The sequence below is a fragment of the Urocampus carinirostris genome, chromosome 3 (assembly GCF_059441175.1).
Source record: "Urocampus carinirostris isolate Australia breed hairy pipefish chromosome 3, RoL_Ucar_1.0, whole genome shotgun sequence".
Classification (NCBI taxonomy): domain Eukaryota; kingdom Metazoa; phylum Chordata; class Actinopteri; order Syngnathiformes; family Syngnathidae; genus Urocampus; species Urocampus carinirostris.
In genome coordinates this window covers 44,872,432-44,898,791 of record NC_142351.1, presented here as the reverse complement: position 1 = coordinate 44,898,791, position 26,360 = coordinate 44,872,432, and the positions used below count along the sequence as shown (strand labels likewise).

General features: G+C 40.5%; 1 protein-coding gene and 3 pseudogenes across 3 annotated transcripts in view; all 4 read right to left on the bottom strand.

The window, feature by feature from the left end:
- The window catches only part of casz1 (castor zinc finger 1), a 152,836-nt gene that overhangs the window by 2,620 nt on the left and 123,856 nt on the right, over nt 1-26,360 (bottom strand). For all 3 annotated transcript variants that reach the window (XM_088332025.1, XM_088332023.1, XM_088332024.1), the window contains exons 9-18: nt 21,526-21,649; nt 18,947-19,010; nt 16,266-16,429; nt 14,709-14,831; nt 13,273-13,593; nt 11,340-11,538; nt 8,889-9,060; nt 3,370-3,518; nt 1,736-1,973; nt 553-939 (exon numbers count right to left, since the gene is read on the bottom strand). In XM_088332025.1, the coding sequence (XP_088188151.1) occupies nt 553-939; nt 1,736-1,973; nt 3,370-3,518; nt 8,889-9,060; nt 11,340-11,538; nt 13,273-13,593; nt 14,709-14,831; nt 16,266-16,429; nt 18,947-19,010; nt 21,526-21,649 (1,941 nt within the window). The remainder of the gene's footprint in view (nt 1-552; nt 940-1,735; nt 1,974-3,369; nt 3,519-8,888; nt 9,061-11,339; nt 11,539-13,272; nt 13,594-14,708; nt 14,832-16,265; nt 16,430-18,946; nt 19,011-21,525; nt 21,650-26,360) is intronic.
- Nucleotides 24,981-25,272, bottom strand: LOC148369825 (U2 spliceosomal RNA; annotated as a pseudogene).
- On the bottom strand, nt 25,509-25,625 carry LOC148369824 (U2 spliceosomal RNA; annotated as a pseudogene).
- On the bottom strand, nt 26,078-26,197 carry LOC148369823 (U2 spliceosomal RNA; annotated as a pseudogene).

Below are 26,360 nucleotides of genomic sequence, written 5' to 3'. Positions count from 1 at the left end.
AACACACCACAAAATTATCATTGGTCTCTTGTTTGTTCAGGGTTCACAGATTCCTTAAACACCAGGGTTGTTAGGGCAACACTGCCTGTGGGGTGTCTTGGGCAATTGCAGCCTGGTGGCACCCATCGCTCTTAAGGAAGTTCTTTATTTTGGGGGGTAGGGTTTTCCTCTCCTACATGAAAGAGATAGTATTGTACTAAGAAGAATGACAGGAAACCTATTGCCAATTCATCTGTCTTCTCCATCACAAATGTTCCAGCAGTAATGATTGAGCGCTCTCCTGCCTTGAACCAATTTCGATTCCTGTTGCACCTTATTTTGCTCAGCACTATATAGTAAAACTTTTTTTTTAAACTTTGAGGTATTTTTTCAGGTAGAAAATGTGCATTATACATGAATAAATACGGTGGTACTTGATGTAGTTTTTATTGTTACTCTACCTAAATAAAATGCCGCAAATAAACAAACAAACAAGTAAACTGACACACAAAATACAAAACTCAACAACAGCGAACGAAAGCCGCAGTGTCAGTTGGCTTCGGGGATAAGTACCTGCGGCGTCCTGCACTATGGGGACGTCATTTTTAACCGGCGATGGAGTGGCAATGATGGGGCTGTAAGCTGTTGTGTTGGTTGGCATGACAACACTCAGAGTGGCTCCCAGAGAGGCGCTGAGCAGAGAGTATGACAGACAGGATGGAGAAAGGAGGTATGGGAGCGAGGGCAAAGGAGAACGGAGCAGAGCAGGGGAAAGCGAGGTCGCCTGGCCCGGCGGACCGGCCGGCAGCACGGTAGAAGAAGGAGGTGGTAGTGGAGGCGGTGGAGCAAGAGGAGCAGGAGGAGGTGAGGAAGGAGGAACGCTTTGGCAAGTGTCAGCAGGGGTGGTAGGAGCAGAGGTGGTGGTGGTTGGGGTGGTGGTGGTGGTAGGGCACCCTTGTCCTGGAGAGACAGGTTGACCAAAGAGGGTGGAGGGAAGGGTGATAGGGTGAGGATTTTGGTACAAACACACACCACACACAAAGGGGACGGGAGGTAGAAAAGGAAGATAAAGATAAGAGAATGATTCAAAATGAGGCCCATTCCAGACAACCCAGAACTATAACGATGACAGAGGTGGAGCAAGGCGTGGGCAAACTACGGTCCATGTGGGGCTCATTTATCCCGACAGGCTTTGTAGTATAATTACAATAGCCTATTTTCCACACAGCACGTGCATTATAAGGCACACTCAAGAAAAATAGTCTTTTATCATATATATTTTTTTATTTCTTCAACTTGCTGCCCTCAAGGAAAACTCTGCGAGGTATCAGAGCCAGAACCAGCACGCTCAAGGACAACTTCTTCCATCAGGCTGGCAGGAATCTGAACTCTTCCCCTGCCTTACCCCCTCCAACCCCTATGCTTACTAACGAATATAAAACTGATCTACTTAGATTGCGGTATTGCTCTTAATTTTTTACTATAAATCTTATTTATTTCCATATATAATAAGCTTACCTTTTTTTACGTTTACAATCCATGCCTTATAGTGCGGAAAATATGGCATATACATTCATAAATGAGAAAAATAGAATAGTTTTTGCCCCTTGGCTAATTTTTTTAACCCAATGCGGCCCGTCGAATCCAAAGTTTGCCCACTCCTGATGTGTGAAAGTACAAGCAACAGTTTGGGAAAATAAACACCCAAAAGTTGTAGCGCTCATAATTAAACGTGACCTAAAAAATGATAACCTACCTGCCGGGGAGCCGTCGTTGCCCACGGGGGTGCTGGTGCAGCTGCGATCTGGATTGGACGACTCTGAGGAGATCCCCAAGGGGCTGGCCCCGCCCCCAATGTAGTCCATGTAGTCGTCGGTTTCGTCCAGGGTAGCGGACGAGTAACTAGAAGTCATGTCGGCGTGGGTCGCCATGGCACCCGGCATCATGGTGGAGCCATGGTGCATTTCGTCATGCCTCGCGCTCAGCGGCATCACCTGGAAATTACAAAAACAAATGGGTGGGCATGGAACGATGTCAGCGATCGGCATCATCAGTTTAAAAAATAAACAGGATTGGATAATGCTATACAAACTAATGGAAGCTACCGTTAATCACAAAGGAAAGAAGAAATACAATGGCAAAGCAAAGTCACCAGAGATCAGTGTTGGTGTCAACTTTTGAGTCACCACCTCTTTGACCTGTGGCCTTCTGGAAGGTGCTACAGGTCCTTTAAAATACAGACACAGTTTCCGCCTCAGGGCCATCACTACCCTAAACGAGCGCACAAACTGTAAAATGTCTTGTGACCTATTTTTTGTTGTTTTGTTTCTGCCATTCGTAATTGCAAAAAAACTGGAATAATATATCCATTGTGACTTTTTTTATTTTTCTATTATTACTGTAAAGTTAACATGTTTACTCACTGCACACTTTGCACACCTGTTCAGGTGCTCGGCTTGCACTTTTGCACTTTTTGTACAGTATCCTTTTCAAAGACTCCAATGTTTATTACATACTTGTTTTAACTTTATATGTACTATTTAGGGCAGCACGGCAGAGCAGAGGTTAGCGCATGTGCAGCACAGTTCTGAGGTCCTGGGATCAAACCCTCCTGTGTTGAGTTTGCATGCTCTCCCCGTGCTTGCGCGGGTTTCCTCCGGGCACTCTGGTTTCCTTCCACATTCCAAAAACATGCATGTCAGGTTCATTGAGCTGTCCAAATTGTCCCTAGGTGGTAAAGGGCGAGTGTCTGTGTGTGCCTTGCGATTGGCTAGCAATCAGTTCAGGGTGTCCCCTTCCCACTGCCTGAAGATAGCTGGGATGGGCTCCAGCACCCCCGCAACCCTACCAAGGATAAGCGGTGCAGATAATGGATGGATTGGTGAACTATTTATATATTTTCGGAAAATGCGGGTCCGATGTATTGACATTTCGTTCTGTATACACGTGAAAGAAAATGACAAATAAAGTAGATCTATCTTATTTTAAGGTTTTGTTGCTGCTAAATGTTTGTACACTTAATTGTACTATTGTTTCATTATATTTTAACTTGGGCCAGTCTCTAAGGGCTATGTTGTAAATATTTTTGCCTATTGATGCTCACAGTCTTATCTTGTTTCTCTTTAAAGGCTTTAGTACATGTTTGTCCTAAAGTGCCATGTCTAATCTCTTTGCATAAAATTGTTCACAATATTGATGTCAATGACAAAAAAGACAATTCAATTTTATCATGATTTGTTAAGATGTGTTCGTATATTTGAACATTTGGTTCAAACACATTTAAAGTATACTCAAAAATGGAATATAAGCTTTGTGCATGGTTTAAACTCGTCTAATTGCTTGAGGAGAGTTGAATGCAACACCATATTGTGGGACGGTCCGATTCATCACCTGTGATGGGACGCGATCAAAGTTCTTCCCCAGCATCCTTCTCATGTGCTTGCGTGCGTGCGACGTCATCTGATGCTTGAGCAGAAAAGAGAACTGGCAACCTTCGCGGATGCAGTGAAAGTGGCTGTTGACTTGGTTGTATTTGCATCCTGTAACAAAGACACACAAAAATAAGTCAAGAGCTGCTCTCCTTCTACACGATTAGATAAAAAAAAGGCAATATTTTCCCTTTTTTAATTCTAACAACAACGACACGTAGGAGGAATATTAGATCAGTGTGGCTTCACACTGAGCAAGTCAAGACTTTTGTGCACCAAACCTGTGGAGCTCTTTTATTACACTGACATGCTTGATTCAATTAGGAATTTACATAAATAAATTCTCATTTTGCGTAGGCCAATAATGCAAACACACCCCTGCGAGCCAAAGTAAACACACAATTATAGCCCTATTAAATTCATTTTTTCGAGCGTCTCATTTGCCATTTTGTTCCCTTTCTCTGAAACCTCTCCTGCTTCTTTCCGCTTGTTTTGAAAGATACTTTATGACAGGGTTCCTACAGCCTAAGGCAGGTTAAATTCAAGACTTTTTAATGCCTTTTAAAATCAAATTCAAGACCAAGTCGACAAAAAAACACACAAAACAAAAAACAAAAAATTCTCTGAAAGGCCCGACTGAAATTACATCACCGTTTTGATAGTTCCGTTATTGTGGTCACGAGATCTTGCCACATAAGTAAATTGGTGAATTATTAAAACATTCAAAACATTTTAATACCGTATTTAAGGCCATATTTATGGAATCACAAATTCAATGCCTTTTAAGACTTTTCAAAGATCTAGAACCCCGTATGATGTCAAATGGGGTTCCAACGTTTAGTTGACGTTGTCGAGGATAAGCGATAACAGAAATAGTCAAAAATGAATTGTCAACTATTGTTACCTGTTTTTCCAACAAAGTGAGACATCTCTTAGGCATATGAATTTCATATCTGCTGAGTTTCTCAAGCATTACGGCTAATATACAGAAATGGCGGCTTCAACATTATGTACATGTACAAAAACTTCTAAAGTTTGGGAGAATTTTAGCCCGGATACAGCGATTAAAAAGACTACTTGCAAAGTTTGCAAAGCAGATCATGGCGGCAGCTCAGTGACGTGCAAACATTTCAAGACAGCGTTTAAGACAGTTGAACGATGAGTCTGACCCACTTTGGTGAGATTCAAGTAACATTTAAGCCGAGGTATTTTCATTGAACCTATTTTACTTGTGTTTATTATAATTTTCCACATAAGTAAATAAACGCAATGCTAGGTTTAAGAAAATGTAAGATATATAACGATCCGATTAGTCGACAAATTGTTTGAATAGTTGGTGAATATTCCATTAAATTCAAATATTCATTTGTTGTAGCCATAATGTCAAATGAAACAAACTTTGTTTTTCTTTGCCACTTAATCAAATGATTTTATATGAAGACAGGCAAAAATAATTGACTTACATGCTGGGCGGTTGCTAGCATGTCAGTAAGTATGGTACCGGGGTTCAGGAGCACAATGCATGTGTGTTGTCATCAAATTCTGTATATTAAATATAATCCTTGCTGGTATTTGCTCATGACACAATAATGTCTCTGTCTTGAGCAGTAACATAAACTTACAGGTGGCGTCAACATTGGGTATGTGTACAAAAACTTTTAAAGTTCAAGAGCATATTAGCCTAGATACGTCACATTAAAAGAATACTAGCAAAGCAGACCTTTGCCTTATGGCAGGAGCTCGGTGACGTACAAACAATCAAAGAGAACAGTAGGACAGTTGAATGATTGGATTATTTGAAAAGTCGGTGACTAGTCGATAGATATTTTTGTGACAATTTACACAGTTGTACTTCAGGCCTTGGTGAGTGTCTTTAGTTTATTTTAAGGCACCCCCAATGAATACCCCACAAATTGATAAACATCTGCTTTTGTGGGGTATATTTCATGGGGTGTCTAAATTGGGTGCTGCGGCCATTGACCACTACGAGCATCAGAATCAACTCTTCTATCGGCGAGGCAAGGCCGGGGCATTTTGCTTGAGTCAAATATTACGAATGTTCTTTTTTGTGCCGCTTAATCAAATAATCTAATATAAAAGCAGGCGGAAATAATTGAGTATTATCCTGGGCAGGTGCTAGCATGTGAGTAACCATGGCACCAGGGTTCAGGAGCACCATGCATGTGTGTTGTCATCAAATAACTCACATACAGTACATGCGGGGCAGGTTTTTCAAAGCAGGCTAGGTTAAGCAAATAAGAGTAACCTTCGTGACACGGTACGCCTTTTGTCTCCAACAAACCAGGTAACATCATCTGCGGTGTTCAGTTTAACGTCGCTGCCATGGATACTGGCAAGCCATCAATTCTTTATGACTGGAGTTTTAGCCATGTTAATCCTCTCTGTTGCGATCCCCTGCAGCACCCTGCCGCCCCCGCTCAAACAATACACTTGGCAGATCCGACTGGGGAGGAAAAACAGCTGTTTCGGGCCTGTTTTTGTTTGCTTTGTCTAAGCGGTATGAAAAGCTTGTGTAACTGCCTGGGAAAAAAACAAAACAACAGAAAACAACAAAAAACCCGGATCGCTTTTAATTCATTTGCACGTAGCGGCATTGGCAGAGGGCTCAACCAGACAAGCCGGTTAATTAACTGACACAAACCTAATTGTTCGATTCTGACAGGGGGAAAAAGCTGGGTAACAACCGATTTTATTGCTGCAATAGGAAGTTCTTAGGGACCTTAGGTGATAAAGTGGCTGTACATGCTAACCTTTTGACATGAAAAAGCAGTAGTATCACAAATGACGCAATGTGTATTGTACAATGTGATACTCTACATTTCGGAATAAAACAATTTTTCCCAGAGATTTAGGATCCAATAACAGTAACGCCGCTGCCAGTCATTGCCGAGGTCCAGCTCATCTCTGAAGCCAGATGATGAAAGCGCTGTATCTGAGTCAAATAGGAGGCGTCTCCTGCTACTGATAACCATGGAAACCAGCATTATCTGTTTCATGTGGGGGAGAAAACCCCCACCCCCCCAAAAAAATGGCCTGGAGAGAGATGGGCGCCGCCAGGCTGTATTTCCCCAAGAGACAGCACAGGAAGTGGTGCCACTACGACCCTGGTGGTCCTGGGAGTAGTGATAATAGTAATAGTAATGTAATGGTGCTTTGTGGAAAATACAAACCACGGAGACTCAAAGTGACCAAAAAGCACCATTTTACCTTTCATTTATTGCCCAGTCTTTCAAAAGATTTTGGGTTTTTAGGGGTAGCCGTAGCAGCAAGATTTCGGACTGTCACGTCAACTCTTTCTAGTTGAGGCTCGTGATCGGTTCAAACTTAAAAAAAGTACACTTTTGTTCTAATATATTCCGGCTTAGCATTTTTGTTTTTCTCTTCTAAAGAACACTGTAAAGTCAGTTTTGTTAGACGTAATATTTGGGTCACATCGATGAAAAAAAAAATCCCTAGCTGTGTAGAGGTAGCGGAAATAACATGCGTGGGCGGTAAGAAAAAAACAAAACGTAGGTAATAAGGAAGTTGTTATGTGTTTGTATGTCTGTCTCTCCCTTTGGCTTGAGGCCAGCAGATGCCATCGTCACGATGAACTGGGTAAATCCCTCATTAGCCAACATGAGCACCGCTTATTGCGCCACACTAAACGATAAATAATAATCCAAAATTAATTTGGAGCCCATTTTAAATGTAACTCATTCACTGGTCGGATAAAGACGTCAATGGCACTGAATGAGTTAAGGTGATTTTAAAGTGCAATTAATAATAAATGTGACATTGACGTCAGTTACATGCAAATCCATCCATCCATTATCTGGACCGCTTATCCTCAGTAGGGTCGCGGGGGCACTGGAGCCCATCCCAGCCATCTTCAGGAAGTTGGCAGGGGACATTCTGAAATGGTTGCCAGCCAGTCGCAGGGCACACAGGGACAGATGACTCACTCGCTCATTCACACCTAGGGACAATTTGGACCGGCCATTTAACCTTACATGGATGTTTTGGGAAAGTGAGAGGAAATCGGAGTGCCCGCAGGAATCCCACGCAAGCAAGGGGAGAACACGCAAACTCCACACAGGAAGAAATACTTTTGCCTACTGCACAATTTACACAAGACTGGCTTTTGCACCGCAAGCTAAAGTTAGCATGTGATTAATTACAGGTATATATTCTCTATTTTGACTGTAAAACTGCCCGATTAGAAGTTTAGAGTAATAGAAATCATTAGTTTAATATTAACATTTGGTTAATTGCAACAAGGAGTCTGTGTGGTTCGCATGGGGAAGCAATGAGTGCATATTACAAAGTCGCACAAGTCACTCCTTCTGCTACTACCGCACCATGCATAAACTTCTTTACAACGACTCTCTCCATGCTAAGTGCTCATGAACTCGCATTTTATTTTGTATATTATATATATTATATATATATATATATATATATATATATATATATATATATATATATATATATATATATATGTGTGTGTGTGTGTGTGTGTGTGTGTGTGTGTGTGTGTTTTGGAATAAATATTTTACATAGTTGGATTCTATGGATTGTCCTTGATGTAACGAAGCCATTTTCATGAATATTATTACCTTGGCTTTATAGTTTTCGGGTATCTTGTATCAGACAGACTGTGATGTTGGTATATTTTGAAATTGTCATTTTATCTTGAATCCCAAAGGTTTAAATGTCATGAGGAAATATTTTTAACTTGTTTAAATGAGATTTCTATACAAGGTGCAAATGCTTTGTGCTTTAATGTTCTCGAACATTCCGCAAAAAATGAGATTTGTCATATTAGTGACTTTTGCGCTAGTGACCAATGCGCAGTCCTGCTAGGTTGGACATTTCAGCACGACACCGGTATCCTATAAAAAATAACTGAACAAACATGGCAACAAAAGAAAATTAGATTTACAAACTGCAAATTGTAAAATATGCAGCCGGAAAGCAGAAAGAACATTTAGTAGCGAAATACTTTTAGTGGACTAGCGAAAAGCGCTTATGACGGTAAGTGTGATGTAAATGTGACGTAAATGACGTCGACAGAGGATGCAAATGTCAATGAATTTTGTGATTTGGAGTGAAACTGATAGTTTGGTAAGCACGTTCTTTAAGCCTGAATTATATGAATAACTCTTAATATATTACGTTGTTACTGAAATGAGTTAATCATCTGACGTTCGTATACCGTGCAAACTTGTTGAGCCTGTTTTCCAGTTTACTTTAAAGTGCCTTTCAAGATGACATGTAAGTTTCTGGTGTTGGATTTTATAAAAAATGTGACTTATACTCTAGTGCGGCTTACATAAGTTTTATTTTCTTCTTAATTATGCATTTTTGGCTGGTGGAACTTATACTCTGGAGCGACTTATAGTCTGGATTTTACAGTAGTCACTTTCACATTCATTTGAGTAAAGTCGTAAAATTTCCGGTACGAGGAATGTCTCTTACCCATGCGTCCGCACTCTTCTCTCTTGGTGAAATACTTGAAGCCGTTGGCGGCACGGCGTTCTGCCTTCTCGTGTTTCTTGATGTGCCAGGGCAGTTTAGTAGTGATGTTGGTGACGAAGTAGCAGCCGGGCCGCAGACAGTGGTAGTGGCCCCTCATTCGGAACTCGCAGTGCTGCACAAACGATCGCATGTGATGTTCAAAGTTGTGTGTAGTGTTATCATCAAATGGCATTGAGTGGTGATGATGTCATTCCATTGCTCGAAGATTGTATGAATTTTGTGCTATTGACATGTTCACATACCTGTCAACCTCCACGGCTCCATGCCCTTACAAACTGTCGTATCTTACACCATATTTTTTTTCAAACGTGTTTATTTATGTAGTTTAACATTTTATATTGTACATGTGTTTCGTTATATCATATATATTGTTAATTAACATTTTGTCGTGAGAACTGAGTTGCTCGACATGAATGAGGTTTATTAAAAAACAAGTTCAAAAATGAAGTAGCTTGGACGTTCACTGTAGAAGGAAAAAATACATGCAAATATATTTAAGTAGAATAATACATTTTCTTATTCAAATTATGAATTCATTTTCTGCATTAAATTATTGTTGGTAGTATACTGATTAAAGGGACAACCACAAACCTGTCTTTTTTCATTTTCTCTTTTTATACTTCTTTTTTTTCTTAACTTCTTTATACAACATAATAATTCGTACTATAATGCAAAGCAAGGGAGCCGTTTGAGAGCCGGCTGTCTTTAATGAGTTGAGCCAAAAAAGCCGGTTCTCTAAAAAGAGACGGACTTCCTTTCATTACACAACTCGAACTCCTTTGACTTGATTGATTTGTCGTTTTGTGATAGTCGTTGTATACCGGATGGTACCCATAATTGACAAATTTGCGTTTTTCCGTACAGATTTTCTTGTACGTCTTAAAATTTATAATAAACGTACTTTGTACGGCAAAAACGTACAGGTTGACAGGTATGTGTTTATTCTGTCCACTTGTTTTCTATTGATGATCTTTAACTCATAACCTGCTCCGTTTCTGTTTAAACTTTTAAACTTGTTCTACACTGAAAATATGGTGAGGAGACACTTGCAAGGAGAAACAGGATTAGGAAAATTCCATTCCCTGCTTCCGGCATGCCTTACTGGGTTCTTGGCCCTTTTTCAAAAATGTTTAATACATATATGGTTTCTGTGAAAGATCAAACAGGACACATGTGTGTGTGTGTTGCCTTATTTAAAGCTTTTTATTTTTAGCGGCCTCAAACATGTTTTTTGGTCCAATATGGGCCTTTCAGTGTTTTTTGTTGCCAACCCCTGCCCTTACTCTTATACATTGATTTCTTGCTCGAATAAATAAAGTTAATTTATTTGTGACTGTGCCTTCCTAGACACGAACTTCACCGCAACTCACTGCTTGCACTGAATACAGGCGACTTTTTATGAACAAATGCTGCGCAGTATTCTAAATCCAACCTTGTTGTGTTTACTGCTGCTGCTATGACAGTTTTAAACAAGGGACGATGAATAAATTCAAAGTCAGTAGTACCTATGTAAAAAAACAGGGAGAAGAATGGTAGTTTTATGTACATAAAGTACTTGCGATCCTTGCGTGGGTCATGGAAACACACCCATTGACAGATGTAGTCAAACATCTATCTTAACAAAACAAGTTCATTTACATCTGCTCACCATCTTCAGGGGGAATATTTACATATCTTGTGATTGCTATGAGATCCCGTGATGAAATTAACGCCCGCGATAGTGCCGACTTCCTTGATTGGCATTTTAATCGTCTTGGCGGAGGATCAACAACAACATTTCTGATTTCAGTTCCTCCACCATTTGCACTCTCTTGGAACGGGGCCACCTCGTAAGACGAAAGAAGGAGTCACCCCTCCTCCGGAACATGTCTACACACCGCCATCTGTTTGTGAGACCCGCGTCCCAGAGGACGGAGCCAAATAAGATCTGCCGGGTTCAGGAGATGGAAGCCGGGAGGGGGGGAGGGCCGGACGAGGCAGGGGCCGCTTTTGTGAAAGGGGGTGATTTTCGACACATTAATGAATTCATTTAAAGGTTTTTTTCTCCATGAGAGCGGGCAGGGGCTGCCATTTAGATTTCATTTGCAAAGCATCGCGCTGAATTTTGCCCTATTCCAGACAGCCTTGTTTACTGTGCCACTGACAATGATTTATTGGGTAATATCAGCTAAATTGGCCTTTTCTGAGAGGAGAATGCGGCAGTCAAAATGACATTATTGACATATAAACAGGCATTACTGGGGTGACTCGACTGTCTTTTTCAGGCAGAGATGGAAGACGGCGAGCGGCGCTTGTGAAAGCCTTGAGTCCAATCACCTCAAATAGCGCCGTAATGGGCGGCATATTTCATGCTTCGGGAGTAGCGCCGACAAAAGGTGCAAGCACACTCACCTGGTTGGGACACAGACACTGGAGGGAGTAGTAAGAAAATTGGTCGCGGACGTTGACCAGGTTGTTGTTGGGGTTGATGTGGTCCAAACAGTGTGACTCTGCCTTTCCAGACGTCTTGCAAACGTATTTGCAGTTCCCAAACAAGCAGTGGAAGTGGAACTTGTTGGAATATTTGCAGTCCGTTGCTAAACAGGGATCACTGGATAAAAGAAAAAGAAGATGATTTAAAAGTATAATATATTCTGTATTGAGTATGTGTTAACAGTGCCCAACTGAGTTCAAAGAAACCTAATCATTTTGTTCTGGCGCGCCTATCTGTTTTTAATATTACCACTAGCAAATCTGCTCTTGTGTTCGGGTGTGGGGTGGAGAGGAAAATCGATGCTTGTTCACCCGGTTTCGTTTTTGTTTCGATTTGTTAGTGTCGTATGAATATGGTGAAAGTAAGAAAAGGCCTTCTTCAAGTAGAGTCCAAATGCCAGCCCGAACGCCAAGTTAGATGAAAAAAGAGTTTATTTAAGTGTGCCTAAACAATGCACATACATAATATAGAAAGATATTTTGAAAGTTAAAAAAGGGACTTGAAGTAAAATGAATAATTTAAAATTGAGATGGTTTCGGAATACAAACAAATGTGGAAATTAGAAATAAAGTGGAAAATTTAGATAAATATTCTGTTTTGTTTGACATTCAAAAAGCAGCGACTGTTTCAATTGGTAAAAAGCCAAAATTGCAAGGGCAAAACAACACCTGTTTTTTTCAATGGAATGAGTTGAGGGAGGGATCAATTGAACTGACAAACGTTAGAAAAACGTTTTCTGGACAAAGAAATATATATTTTCAAATTAAAAAGATTGTCGGTATTGAAAGCGTACATTTTTTATTGGAAACAAATAAACAGTGATAGAATTGGAATTCCAAATGGGGATAATAAAACTACCAAGGGAACCGACATAATTGTCCACCATCCTGCAGCAACGGGTACCGAAAAAACCAAAACTTCGTGCAGGGCTGGGTTACAAAAAAAAAGAAAAAAAAACAAAAAGAAAAAACATTGTGCTTTTTGGGTCACGAGTCTGCAGTTTATGTTCTTCCTTGTTCTTTTTAACACTTGTTTTCAGTTGCAAAGCACAAAACACATCTGGTGGTTAAGAAATACACACTGTTTAGGAAATGATAATTTTAGCATTTGTCAAATATCTCGATGAAAAAAAAAACAAGTGATAAATGTCAGTTTTTTATGTGTGAATTTCTTTAATTAGATATGGGTAAAAAAGTTGGCAGAAATTTGTTGATGGCTTAAAAAAGTGCAATTTGTGGCAACATTTTGGAACACAGAGATATTCTGAATAAATAGCCTTAACACATAGACATATTAATTATACGGTTGGCCAGTTTACAAGAAAATTGTGTATTATTTGACCACTAGATGCTGCTTTATTGTGTAGTGCTACTGCAAACGAGTGCTACAATGCACAAGAAGGAATCCCGACTCAAGGGACTCAAAGTGACCAAACTGCACCATTGTTTTTCTCATATTTTTCTCAGCCTTTGACAAAGTTTTTGTTTTTGGGGGATACCCTTAGCAGTAAGATCAACTGCTTATAGATGAGTCTCATATTATGAAAAACATACACATTTGTTTCATCTAGAAGTACCCTTATCCCAGGTTTGCGTATTGTAACAGGTTGTTACCCCTTCACACAATTTTCCAGACAAATGTGTATTTTCCGATTGGAGCATCAGATTGTGTTGCTGCAGGCCATGGTATTGTTTGAGAGCACTTTGAGCGTGTTGTTTGTGAAAGAGCGTGCAAATTGCAGCTCTTGCACGGAATGTATTCGTAGTCCCTCAAAGGTAGTCGAGCTATGCGCGGAATCTACTTTTAATGCGTCCCACTCGTTTGTAACGTGTCAACAAAGGTTTGTCATACTTTTCCTGGAACTGCAGGAAACCGGGTTTGACTTGTGGCTTGGCATTCTCCAGCGAGGTGGTGGCCAGGGGCGAGTTTGCCGGCAGGGTGGGCATGGAGGCCGGCATCTGGGGGATGCTGCCCGTCAGCTGCTTCCAGGCTAGCAGCGATGGAGGGGGGGATCTGTACCCGCCGCCTGGCGGGAGATGAGCCGACTCCGCCGACGGGTTGTTGGCCATGGAAACGGGCGCTGCGGGACGCAGAGGACCGCCCTCGCCGGGGAACTTGCCTTCACCGAACGGAGGCTCCGACTTGACTTTCAGATTAGCTCGCAAGTGGAAACTTAAAACACACAAATAGGTTTGTTATTCTAAAGCGGATTTTCCTATTTCAGAACTAGAGTGCTGCAACGATAAGTCGGCTTTATCAACTAAAATGAATAATAGAATGGAATTTGTTATCTATTGATACTAGACACGTTTTTCCAACAAGTAATATCGCTACGTGAATATATTCTCTGCTGAGAGTTGCGCAAGCACGATTGCAGTGGGGGGCCATAAGGTCCTTCAAGGTCTTCTCTGCTGGCCTGAATCATGTGATTATATTATGTTCATCAATACTTAGCAAATAATTCCAAATTGTCTGTCAGCTTCCTTTCAATGCTTCTCTTTCGGTTACGCTGCCTCCATATTTAAGCATTTAACCAATCACATTTCAACTATTTGTTGTTGCTAGGCTCAGAAATCTATCTGGAATCTACCTGAAGGCCCTGAGGCATAATATCAGTCTTCAAGAAAGCCGATTGGTTTAGCCAGGTTCCAAGTTGGCGTTTGAGAGCCCTCTATGGGGCCTTAAGAAACGTTTTTGCAAAGTATGATTGGCCATGGGGTTGGTCATCCAACAAAGCGATCTCGCCAACAGCTGATAGAGCAGCTCAAGGAAAAATACTGTTGTGTTGTGATATCTAAAGGTCGGACAACTCTAAAGTGAGCAATATTTTGTCAGCCTGTCGGCCTAAAACGTCAATCATTACGTTCGGGTTGGGTCGAGGTTCTCTCTCGCTCCCTTTTTTTGTATTATCCACCCGTCATTTTTCTTTGTTTCTCTGTTTTAATTTAGAATTTGTTACAAAAGACAATCTCTGTGTATCATGCATCTGTGCGGCGTGGGGTCTGTTGCACCACATTCCCCCCGATTATTTACTTGCCTGACCCTGAAAAATAGAGGTTTCATTGTGTTTTTTTTGTCCCTACTGATACTCATACAAATCTGCAGTATATCATTTTACTCGTTCTTCTTGTGTTTGTTATCATTTTCCACATAATTAAACAATTAAATCCGCTTCATGATAAATTTAAGTAGAAAACAATAATCATCCGATTATTCGACTAATCAATAGTCGGTGACTAGTCGACCATTAATCGTTAGTTGCAGCCATGAGCTAAATGGAGGCATACTTTGCGTGTTTCATGGCTCCATCCACAGTACTGAAGAGAGCGCCGCAGTCCTCCACCAGACAGTGAAAGTGCACTTTCTGCAGGAAGACACACTGAGCCTCGCAGAAGTCGTCTGTATCGAACCTTTAAGGTTGCAGAGAGAGAGAGAGAGAGAGAGAGAGAGAGAGAGAGAGAGAGAGAGAGAGAGAGAGAGAGAGAGAGAGAGAGAGAGAGAGAGAGAGAGAGAGAGAGAGAGAGAGAGAGAGAGAGAGAGAGAGAGAGAGAGAGAGAAAGAGAGAGAGAGAGAGAATATAATACAAATTTACCATGTTTTCAACACTGTAAGGTGCACTGGATTTTAAGGTGCAACCCCAAAAATTGTCTTTCTTCAGACTTTTGACATCTAAATGATCAATCAAATTCTTTGAGGGTGATTTTCTGTTTTACCCATTTTCCAACATTTTTTTCTGGCACCGATAAAGTAGTGTGATAATGTGATAAAAAAAAAAATCAAATGCCTTTTCGATTTTGATATCTGTATTACTAGTGGTCTAGTGGTTAGGTTTCAGCGTTCTCACTGCCGCGACCCGGGTTCGATTGCTGTTGCACCCAATGTTTTGCGATTTTGATCAATGATATTTTTCGACTGATCGATCATTGCAACTATGTATACTCTTAGTGAAAACACGGATAAATAGCTCTTACTGTAGTTGAATTCCATGCGAGTTCGCCTCATATGTGAACATATATAACAATAAATTATTTTAGGCGGGTGCACCTCTGGTACGTTTTATCTGTTTTTAATATTTGACGAATGCAAAGAAGATTTCATAGGATGCCGGTACCTTATTCGGACTGTTCGTTGTTTCGATTATTACGTCATTGTCGCTATTGGACAATCATGATGTGATTCTTTTAGGGCTGATCTGTTTGTGTAATCTTGAAGATGTAATAAAAAAAGAAGGAACCTGAGGAGTTCTTTAAGTTGGGATGGAATTGTCATATCTAAAAACTTCTCTCAAGTTCACAATCCAAAGATGTCTTGTCTTCTTATTTTAATTGTCTACTAAAGTTTAAACTGAGCTCCCTTATAATACTTGTGCGCGTTATACTGCAGAAAATAAGGTATTTAGTTTTTGGTTTTACAAAGTTAGGATGGAAAATAAATAAATAATCGCATTATTAAAAACAAACAATCAAGCCAACAGTAATAATAATATAGGTGGGTGATATTCTGTAGAAATTTGAAATATATTGATTGAGTACAGCAAACGTTGATGGATATTTACTGCTGAGAATTGGAAATTCAAATAATCTTCAATCAAATTATTTGATGAGAAAAACTGTTTGGAAATTGTTTTGGAAATGCGTTTGTAATAAACTACCAATAATAAAAATGTGACAAACTAAAAGGCACATAAAGTGATAATGTGTGACAAGTGACATTAAAATCAATCACAAATTGAATGAAAATGAATTTAGTCAAGAACAGAGGTAAGATATTTAGGCCCAATCTTACAAGTCAAAAAACTGTTAGAAAGTGAGCGCGAGTTGTGTCCCAACATTTATTTTGCTTACCTACGGAGGTAAGTCCTCCACATCTCGCTGGGTTTCTCCACATGGGGCCTCTTGAGAACTTGGCTCAGGTAGTGAGGGACTTCGTGGTTTTCGCCGCCCTGGCCGATCTCCAGCTCGGTTTTCAGGTGCATGGCGTTGAAAAGCGCCGGGTTCACCTGCGACATCTGCAACCAAACGCGCAGTGTGAAACTAATGAGCGCCGGGCACTTCAATTTGTCCTCTGCGGCGAGGGGGGGGGTTTGGGTCGATTTGGCGAGGGGAGAAAGAGCGCAAACAGATTTACAAATGTTTGGATTTTTCGCCTGAGAGCGCGCCAGGAACGTTTGCCAAGCGTCCTCCGGGAAACACTGTTAACCCTTTAATGTGACGCAGGGGCTCCAATAAAGGGCCCGGAAGGATACCAACAAGCATTTTGGGCTTGGCGGCTTCATTGGGAAACGAGGACAAGTCCGTCTCAGTGTAGGTGTAATTTAGACCAGTATTTCTCAACCGTTTGTTGAGCCGAGGCAAAGTCGCTCTGTCCATTAAAATGTTAAAGAAAAAAATCAAGCAATCCAACAATTTTTATGTATTGTTTTTTTTAAACATTAATTCAGGGGTGTTAAACTGATTTGAGCTTAGTGGCCACCTAAGAAAACAAAACAATCTCACTAGGGCTGGACAATAAGATAAAAGAAACAGAGAAAATACAGAGACAAGGAGACACAGACAGTAAGACAGAAAGAAAGACAGAAAGAGAGGAAAAGGGGAGATAGAGACAAAGAAATATATTAAGAAAGAAAGAAATCACAAAAGAGAGAAAGAAAGATAGAAAGATATAAAAAAGGAAGCAAGAAAGAAAGATACAACAAAAGAAAGAAATATATAACGAAAGAAAGAGGGAGGGAAGGAAAGAGAGAGAGAGAGAGAAAAAGAGAAGGAAAAAGCAAAGCTACAAAGTATAGAAAGGAAGCAAGAAAGAAAGCAAGAAAAAAAGCAAGCAAGAAAGAAAGAAAGAAAGAACGAAAGAAAGAAAAGAGCAAGCAACAAAGAAAGCAATAATTCATTTGAAGTAGAGATAAAAAAAGATTTAGTCAACAACTAAAAGAAATATTTTTACTAGAAAATCACAATGACCCTGCATTGCTGAAGTATTTTCAGAACAGGTCCGCGGGCACTTCAGCTGGCCTAAGCACACTCTGCTACACCAGGTTAGGGACCCTTTCCTTGGAAAACTTGACTTACCCACCCACCTTAAATACATCTTTAGTGTTGGTGGCCTCAATAATAAAAAGGGTAACGACAATAAATCTTTAATCGCCATTAACAATTTGATAATGAATTATTTCGACCGGAAACATTGGAAAATTGACTTTGAAAGTCCTTAGAAGTGCATCAGCAGCAATTTTTTGCAAAAAAAAATAAAAAAAAAAAATTGAATAATAATTTTTCTATAAATGGGCAAAATTTGTTTTTAAAGCTTGGTGTAATAATAGTCTGTGGTTTGCAATAATATGTGGTATGTGCAGCCCTTTGAGACTCTTGGTGTTTATTGCCTATACAAAGAAACATGACTTGACTTGACTTGGTGTACTATTTCAAACCAACAAAACATTTTGGAAAGATAAGTATTTAACCTCACAACATCTTTTCTTAACAGACCCTTTAAAAAAGACAGAAAAATCAAAAATATAATTTATAATTACATTGCATGCCGTTTTATTTCCAGTCAAAGGTACAAGTCAAGTCAAGTTTATTCGTATAGGCCTTAAACACAAAGAGTCTCAAAGGGCTGCACCGACCGCAGATTATTGCAAACCACAGACTATTATGACACTATCCCCTGATCTAAAAGCTACATGAGGGCAAGGAAAAACTCAAAAACTTCAACATGAGGAAAATGAAGAAACCTTGATAAGGGACCGCACATGAGGTAATCCCCCTTCCAGGATGACCACAGAGTATTATTTAGCGCCTCCTAGTAGCTAAAAAAAACAATCACACATTCACATAATTGGATAAAAAAAAATAGAAAAAAAAATATATGAATTAGATATAAACTAAACTAAAAAATATATAGGTTGAAAAATGTGCATTTCGTTTACATGTCCTTGGGCAAGGCACTGAACCCCAGATGCCCCCAGTAAACAAGTAGGCTGCTTGCATGGCTGACGCCGCTCTCGGTGTGTGAGTGTGTGTGTGAATGGCTAAGTGTGAAGCACGTTGTAAAGAGTATTGGGAGGTCTTCAGTAACTTGAAAAGCGGTCTATAAATAAAGACCATTTACCATTTGAATTTGACCCCAAAATCAGCATCCATTTTAATCTTCACAACACACGCATTTACCTTCCCATAGCCCCAAAAAGAACCAAACATCACCTCCCTCTTCTTTTCTTGGTGTTAATCACATCATTTCAAAGGTGTGCATAAATGCATCGCCGGGCAAGGCAATGGAAAGAAACATAAAGCCCCGGGTTCAAAACAGCTCATCAGAAAACAAACACGGCGATCGATCTGCCGTAGCAGCCAGCAACTACTTCATTACATTAATTTGTGCGAGGTGCGATGGAAATTACGGCGTGTGAAAAATGGCTGGAAAATTTAAATGATACAAACTCATCTTATTAGCGGTGAAACATTCAAAAACAAACAGGCCCCCTAATTTGTCTGGGGATGAAAGGCCTTTGATGGATGGATCTTACCTTATTCATAAGCGAGGATAAAAGAGATGCATTCCCCGGTACGGCGTGTCCGTTTGATTCATTACTGGAACAAGGAAAATGAACAATGTTGAGCAAAGATTTGCATGAGAACGGTAAATATTACTATTTATCACGCGCGCTGTGCCACTGTAATGAAGATGAAAACACTGTCTTGTGTGTTGAAGTTGAGAGCTCATGCAAACATTCCTCTCAGGAAACGAATAAAAACGACATGAGAGCATCGGAATAAACCGCCGGGTTCTGAAAACCTATCTAATCAGTCAGTTTTTTTTGCATAGTCCGCATTTGCGGCCCACGGGGAGGAGAGATTGAGGCCCCCTGCCCTGACGTGAAAGTTAAAGGGACAGTGTGTACTATATTACCACAAGATGCTGCTGTATTCTGCCGAGCCACCGAAAACGAGTGCTAAAAGCACAGTGGAAGAAGAGCAAATAGGGTGACTCAAAGTGACTGAAACACACCTTATTACTTTTGAAAAGAAGAGAAATGAAGAAATTAATAAGAAAAAAGAATGAGAAATCAAAAAAAAGACAAAAGAAAAGAGAAAAATAAAAAAAGAAGTAAAATGAGAAGTAAAACTAACAAAAGAAAAAAAAAGATAAAAAAAAGAAAAAGAAAAAAGGAGAGTTTTTTTGTTTTTGTCTTTTTTCTCTCATTCCTTTCCTTTTACTTGTTCTCCATTTTCCTTTTTTTCTTACTTTTCCCGTTTCCCGTTTTCCATTTTTCTCCTTCTCTATCGTTTTCCTTTCAAAAAATATTTTCCCTTCTTTTTGTCTTTCTTTGAGAAAGGGTGGGGAAAACCAAGAAGTAAAAGGGTGCTTCTTGCTCACTTTCCATAGTCTCCATAGTTTGTAGTCTTCCTTGGAATCATTTTTGGTTGTGCTACACATTACGGCAACATCTCGTGGACAAATATCAAACACTATCCTATTAAGAACAGTCGGATGTTTTAATCATCAGCCTGTATTTTTTGTGGAAAGCCCCATTCAGCCTAACCTCACCCAGATCCTCCCTTCAGAGGCGCCCAACTTAATCGAAGCTGGGGGCAAAACAATACTCGCAACTTACAATTAATGACGAATAAATACAATTTGAAAATGAATAAGTAAATACATGAACAATTAAATGTATTTAATGAATAAATTGAAGAATATGCCCAATGATTGGTAGCAATGCGTGTCTGTTTTTATTTTCGACCCACACAATGTTTACAAGGCTACCGTTGGTGTTTAGGCTACACGCTGTTAGCCGAAGCTAAGAAGCTAACCCGATACTTTGCTCGTATAATAAGGACTGGATAGCAATAATCCTAAACGTTTAATTTCTCTTACTTGATATAAACTGTGCTCTGCAACACAAATATTTTGATGAGTGTCTTTGTGCAATGTTTTTGCTTTAATACCCTACTTTTATTTTTTCTTTGATCAGGAGTGTCCCCTGGATCCTGTAAAAATTCAATTTACTATCAATAAGGTATTTTCCTCCTAGCACACACAACATGACGACAATTAGCAGCTACGACAGCGATATTTTCCTCTGTCTCCTGATCAGCGCAAGTATTTTTTTTGCCTCCTTGTTTACAAACGAATGAAAGGGTCTGTCTTGTTTTATAGCAACAAACCCAAACAATAAAGATCTTTTTTTTAAAGAATGAAATGAAAGAATGAAAAAGAGTGGGTGGTTGTAAAAAAAAGAGGGTGGGATGGGGTTTGTAATTTCAATGTATGAAGTCATTTCATACAAAATGAGCACATTTTAAAGGGACAGTATATACTATTTAACACTCCCTAGTGGTAAAAAAAACATAATTTAAAAAAAAACCCAACAATGTTGGTATCCTTTTAGTAGGGGGGTATTTTAAAGCAGTTTTGTGGGATGGCTTATATGCTAAGTAGTCTTACATACATATATAGTAGAGAGTAAGGTATCTGAAGTCATATTGGTTTTATTTCTATTTTTATCTTTTTAAAGGAGACTATAAAGAATTTCTGCTTTAAACTGCACAATACTTTCATTAAAATAATTTGAGACGCCGATTTATTTTTATTTGGGTCACGGCTTCTAATTTCTTTTTTACAGACATGTTTGTCTGTCATTTTTGGTAGTCTTTGTTTTTTATTTTCAGCCAATTTAGGAACAGTTTAGGTTCACAGTTTTAGTTAATACAGGCAATTGACCCGAATAAAAATACATTTTTTTTTTTCACTGGTCAACCACTTAGCAGTAGTTTCTTCAGTCGTTTATATATCCTGTATTATTTTTTACTTTATCTATCTATTCCCAATTGATTGATTTCCATATTATTTTCTTATCCTATTTTGTGTTAAGAAAGAGATTTTCAAGACAACGGAAGGTATTAATCAGAGCTTTTCTTGTGAAAAACCTAATACGGCCTAGCTTCACCCAGATTCTGTTTCCAGCGGCCCCCAGGTAAATGAAGTTTGAGACCCCTGATTTTGCCCATTCATGCGGGTTCACTTGTGATAAACAACACAAAGTTGGGTCGACATGACACCATTTGGGTTCATTTGATGTATTTATGCATCGTACCCACGTACCTGTTGTCTTTCTTGCTCAGATCCAAACTGTGCTCTTGCGCGGATTCGTGCGAGGGTCCGTCCGCTGGCTCTTGCTTCACTTGAGCCAGATGAAACTGTCCCACTGAGACGGGCTGAACGCTCCCTGAGCGCCGAGAACAAACAACAACGTTATTGTGGGTCAGCGCTATTACGCCCAGACGAGATCCAATCTGACTTCTGTCCCGGCCCCAAAAGAGAACTGGGAGTGATAATTATTGTGAAATGATGTCAGGCCGTCAAGCCCTTTAAATGGTGATTGAGGGGCGGGCGATATGAGGGAAAAAGACTCCTTTTTCCTCAGCACTTGTCACAACTCATTTGCCGGCCTGCCTCTTAACTGGTCATTAAGCGAGATGCTAATGCTGAGGGAAAGTGGCAGCCTCAGATTTCCCCCCCCACCCACACACACACATACGCCAGCACCCGCTCCCTCGTACCGCTGAGCGTACCCACGAGGAACGGGGGTGGGGTAGGAAAGTGGGGTGCCATGCCACTCAGATTGGAGATGACAGCCAATCAGATCGGTTCAAACAAATGGGACCTCGTGCTTGCAATCTGATCCAAATAGGTTATTTGCAACATTCTACAAAAGAGGAGTACAATGGATATAGACCTAAATGTGCGTCTTGTATACCGCAGAAGATCGTGGGTAACATTGGGAATGCATACAGTAATTATAAATATATAAAGTTCTATGGTATGTTACCATATTTGAGCAATGATTGTGTAATGATGGATCAAATCAAACATCACTGACATAAATTACAAAACATTGTACGCAACGGGAATCCATCCTAATTAGAGACAGTGAGAGGGAAGACACTCCACCACAAGTTGTATGAGACCATATTTCATTATCACACTATTCTCACTCACGGTGCCAGGAACAATGATTTGCATAGTGCATTCTTCACCAGTGAATGTTCGAGAATGGAGAGAACAGAGTCTTGCAACAAGCTCTTTTACGTACATATTTATATTAGAGAGGTCCTTCAATCCGCCAATTTCCACACTATAGCTCTAGCTAAGCATTTATAAGACATATCACGCTAATGACAGTTCACGCATTCGTACCACGGAATACGGTGGATACGATAAAAATGCAAATGCTTCCTTTTCTCTTTTTCCCCTAGCCTTTTCTCTTCTTTCTTGCCTCTTATTTCCCCTTTTTCTTTTGTATTTTCTATTGTCTTTTCTTATCTCATCTCATCTCATTAGCTGCACCGCTTATCCACAGTAGGGTCGCAGGGATGCTGGAGCCCATCCCAGCAATCATCGGGCAGTGGGCAGGGGACACCCTGAACTGGTAGCCAGCAAATCGCAGGGCACACAGGGTCATTCACACCTAGGGACATTTTGGACCGGCCAATCCACCTGAAATGCATGTCTTTGGAATGTGTGAGGAAACCCACGCAAGCACGGGGAGAACATACAAACTCCACACAGGAAGTTCGGTAGCTGGATTTGAACCCAGACAGGAGGTTCCCAAGACCTTAGAACTGTGCCGCACACACGCTAACCACTGCTCCGCCGTGCAGCTCTTTTGTCTTTTGTCTTTTCTTTTGTTCTATTCATATCTGTTTTTTTCCCTTGATTTTTCCCATTTTTATGTCATTTGGTTACTAATGTAACATGGATGAAAGCAACCAAAAAAATCTGAAGCGCCGTTTGGGAGCCGAAAGAGAAGGCTCTTCTCAGTGGGCCGAGCGCGCCGATTCACTTTAGAAAACTTTGATACAGGCATGTAGGTAAGAAAGGTACGAAGTCTAACGGCGCAGGCAATAATTAAAGTAAACCAAACTTGTTTCTCTACATTCTAATGTTTTAGTGATATAAAAAAAAAACAATACAATATATATATTTTTTTTTTTAAAGGCAAACTACTCCATCGACCACCGCTAACCCGCCCCCTCTCTCTTGCAATAACTAGCTCACATGCACGCTTACTTTTATTTACTCAATCTTGTGCTAACATTGATTTAAAAATATCGCGCTTAAAACACTGCAGAGGGAACATGTGTTGTTTTTCCCTGCATGCACCGTAATTCTGGCCGAACTAGCTTGTTAAATAATTTTGCAATGACGAGCCTTGATTTTCTTGTGCGCTGAGAGGGTCTGGCCAGTGCGTAATTGTGCACACGCGCAGCTTAAGGGGAACATTGGTTATAGTAATTTGATCACATGATTTAATTCATGGAAAAAGTCTTTGGATTGTCAAGGCGACAGGAACAAGATAATAACAGGCTTTTTCCTGTCAGCCCTATTTTTCTTTCTGTGTTGTCAATTGTTCATAAATGTTGTTAATTTTAAATTCAGTGTAACTTTTTATTTGATGATCAGAGGACAAAAAAAAAGTCAAATAACCCCATCAGGAAGATAAAACCTCCTTGGTAGTAACAAACAATAAAGCAGAAGAAGAACATGAGGCAGAATGCTGACAGGCAGATGAACCCTCTCCCCAAATCCCAAGGGACTGAAATATTAATTTGTCCTGGGGCCATGCGGGGAAGCTGAGGCTTTCACAAGACAATAAGTGGTGTTTTATCTGCAGAAAAATGGGACCACATAATTCACGGGGCCTACCCCCTCAGTGTGCAGCCCCCAAGACATCACACCACCGGCAGGGTTTTGGAATCTGGTAAGGAATCGAAGAGAGGGAACCTCACGTTGAGGCATTGTGACAGGCAAGGTCACTGGCAGCCAAGTGTGCGCCCTTGGCCTCATCCTGGTGAGGACAGTCTCCCTTTCCTTTACCGCCGGGGAGAAAACAAGAACAAACATACGTGAGGTGGGTCGGATGGCGGACGTGATCATGATCAGCCTACCCCCTCCTTTCCGCAAAATGACCCAGAGACATATCAGGCCGAATCCGAGTGGAAAGGCCGGTCTTGGGCCTTGTCAGCGAAAGCTCGGAGACGGGCGAGTGTCAACGTCAGTTTTTGACGACGGCTGTGCTCGGAGGGGATTTACGCCGTTTGCGTTGAGGTCTGACGGCCTCTTCGAGGTCAAAGTCCAGCCGTTACTACCCAGACCCAGATCACAGCGTGCACAAAATGAACGAGTCGGCCTCGTACCTGACAATTACTGTATTTTCTGCACTATACTGCACTCTAGATTGTAAGGCGAACCCACCCAAAATAATATAATGTTATATATATTTTATACATAACACAACACGCTATGAGGTGAAAAATTGCATTCAACGTTTTTTTTTTGTTTTTTTTGGTTTGAACAATTTTATTGACACTATTAACAGCAAATAAACAATGTGAGGGAGGGATTTTTTAAGGGGTATTGATCTATTTTCTTTATTACTTATCCATTATTCGTTATCGGTCAGTTCATAATACGCTACAAAGCCAAGGTGCCGGGACACTTACTCTCAGCCAAAAGGCCGAGCTAAGGTTCTAGCCTCAAAGCCTTGCTGCGATCATTGCGAATGCACCGCTCCCGGAAGTACTGCAATACCGGGCAGATGCGTGGAGTGGACAGAGCAAGCTCTTATTCCATCTCCGGATTGCAAAAATCGTAAGGCGCACATTTGTGACTACATAGATTCGTCCAGGCCAAAGTCGTAGACTAATTCAGAACCATATGGGGTTTTGGGGTTTTTAAGGGTTATTGATCTATCTTCGTTATTCATTATCCGTTATCGGTCAGTTCATAATACGCTACAAAGCCTAGGAGCCGGGACACTTACTCTCAGCCAAAAGGCCAAGCTAAGGTCCTAGCCCTAAAGCCTTGCTGCGATCATTGCGAATGCAGTCTCGGCCAAAAGGCCAAGTTAAGGTCCATATGGGGTTTTGGGGTTTTTAAGGGTTATTGTTCTATCTTCGTTATTCATTATCCATTATCCGTTATCGGTCAGTTCATAATACGCTACAAAGCCTAGGAGCCGGGACACTTACTCTCAGCCAAAAGGCCAAGCTAAGGTCCTATCCCTAAAGCCTTGCTGCGATCATTGCGAATGCACCGTTCCCGGAGGTACTGCAATACCGGGCCGATGCGTGGAGTGGACAGAGCAAGCTCTTATTCCATCTCTGGATTGCAAAAATCAACTTAGCCAAAGGCCAAGCTTTTTTTTTTTTTTTTTTTGGTTTGAACAAATTTATTGACACTAAAAACAGAAAACAATCATGACAATCTCAACAGCAATTAAGCACATTCACAATATTATATTCCAATATTACGTTTTTAACAGCAAACACAAAGTGAGGTTTGAACAAACCTTCTCGAAAATCAAACATATTCACAATTTCATTATATAACATCTTTGTTAGTGTCAATAGATCCGTCCAGGCCAAAGTCGATTGTCCTCGGTCTGAACAAATCCACTGACACCAACAGCAGCAAAACACAGCCATCTGGGGGTTTGGGGTTTTTAAGGGTTATTGATCTATCTTCGTTATTCATTATCCATTATCCGTTATCGGTCAGTTCATTATACGCTACAAAGCCTAGGAGCCGGGACACTTACTCTCAGCCAAAAGGCTAAGCTAAGGTCCTAGCCCTATAGCCTTGTTGCGATCATTGCGAATGCACCGTTCCCGGAGGTACTGCAATACCGGGCCGATGCGTGGAGTGGACAGAGCAAGCTCTTATTCCATCTCCGGATTGCAAAAATCAAAGGTCATGGCAAAGGCCAAGCTAAGGACTGACATAGCATCAAAGCCACAGTCCAAAAACAAGGCCAAGCTAAGGGCCTAGCATCAAAGGCGTCAAATCCTGTGAGGTTTGAACAACCACCTACACTTTACTACCACTGGTAGAGATGGCGTTTGCACTTATTCCATAATCCCACTATTTTTACTCAT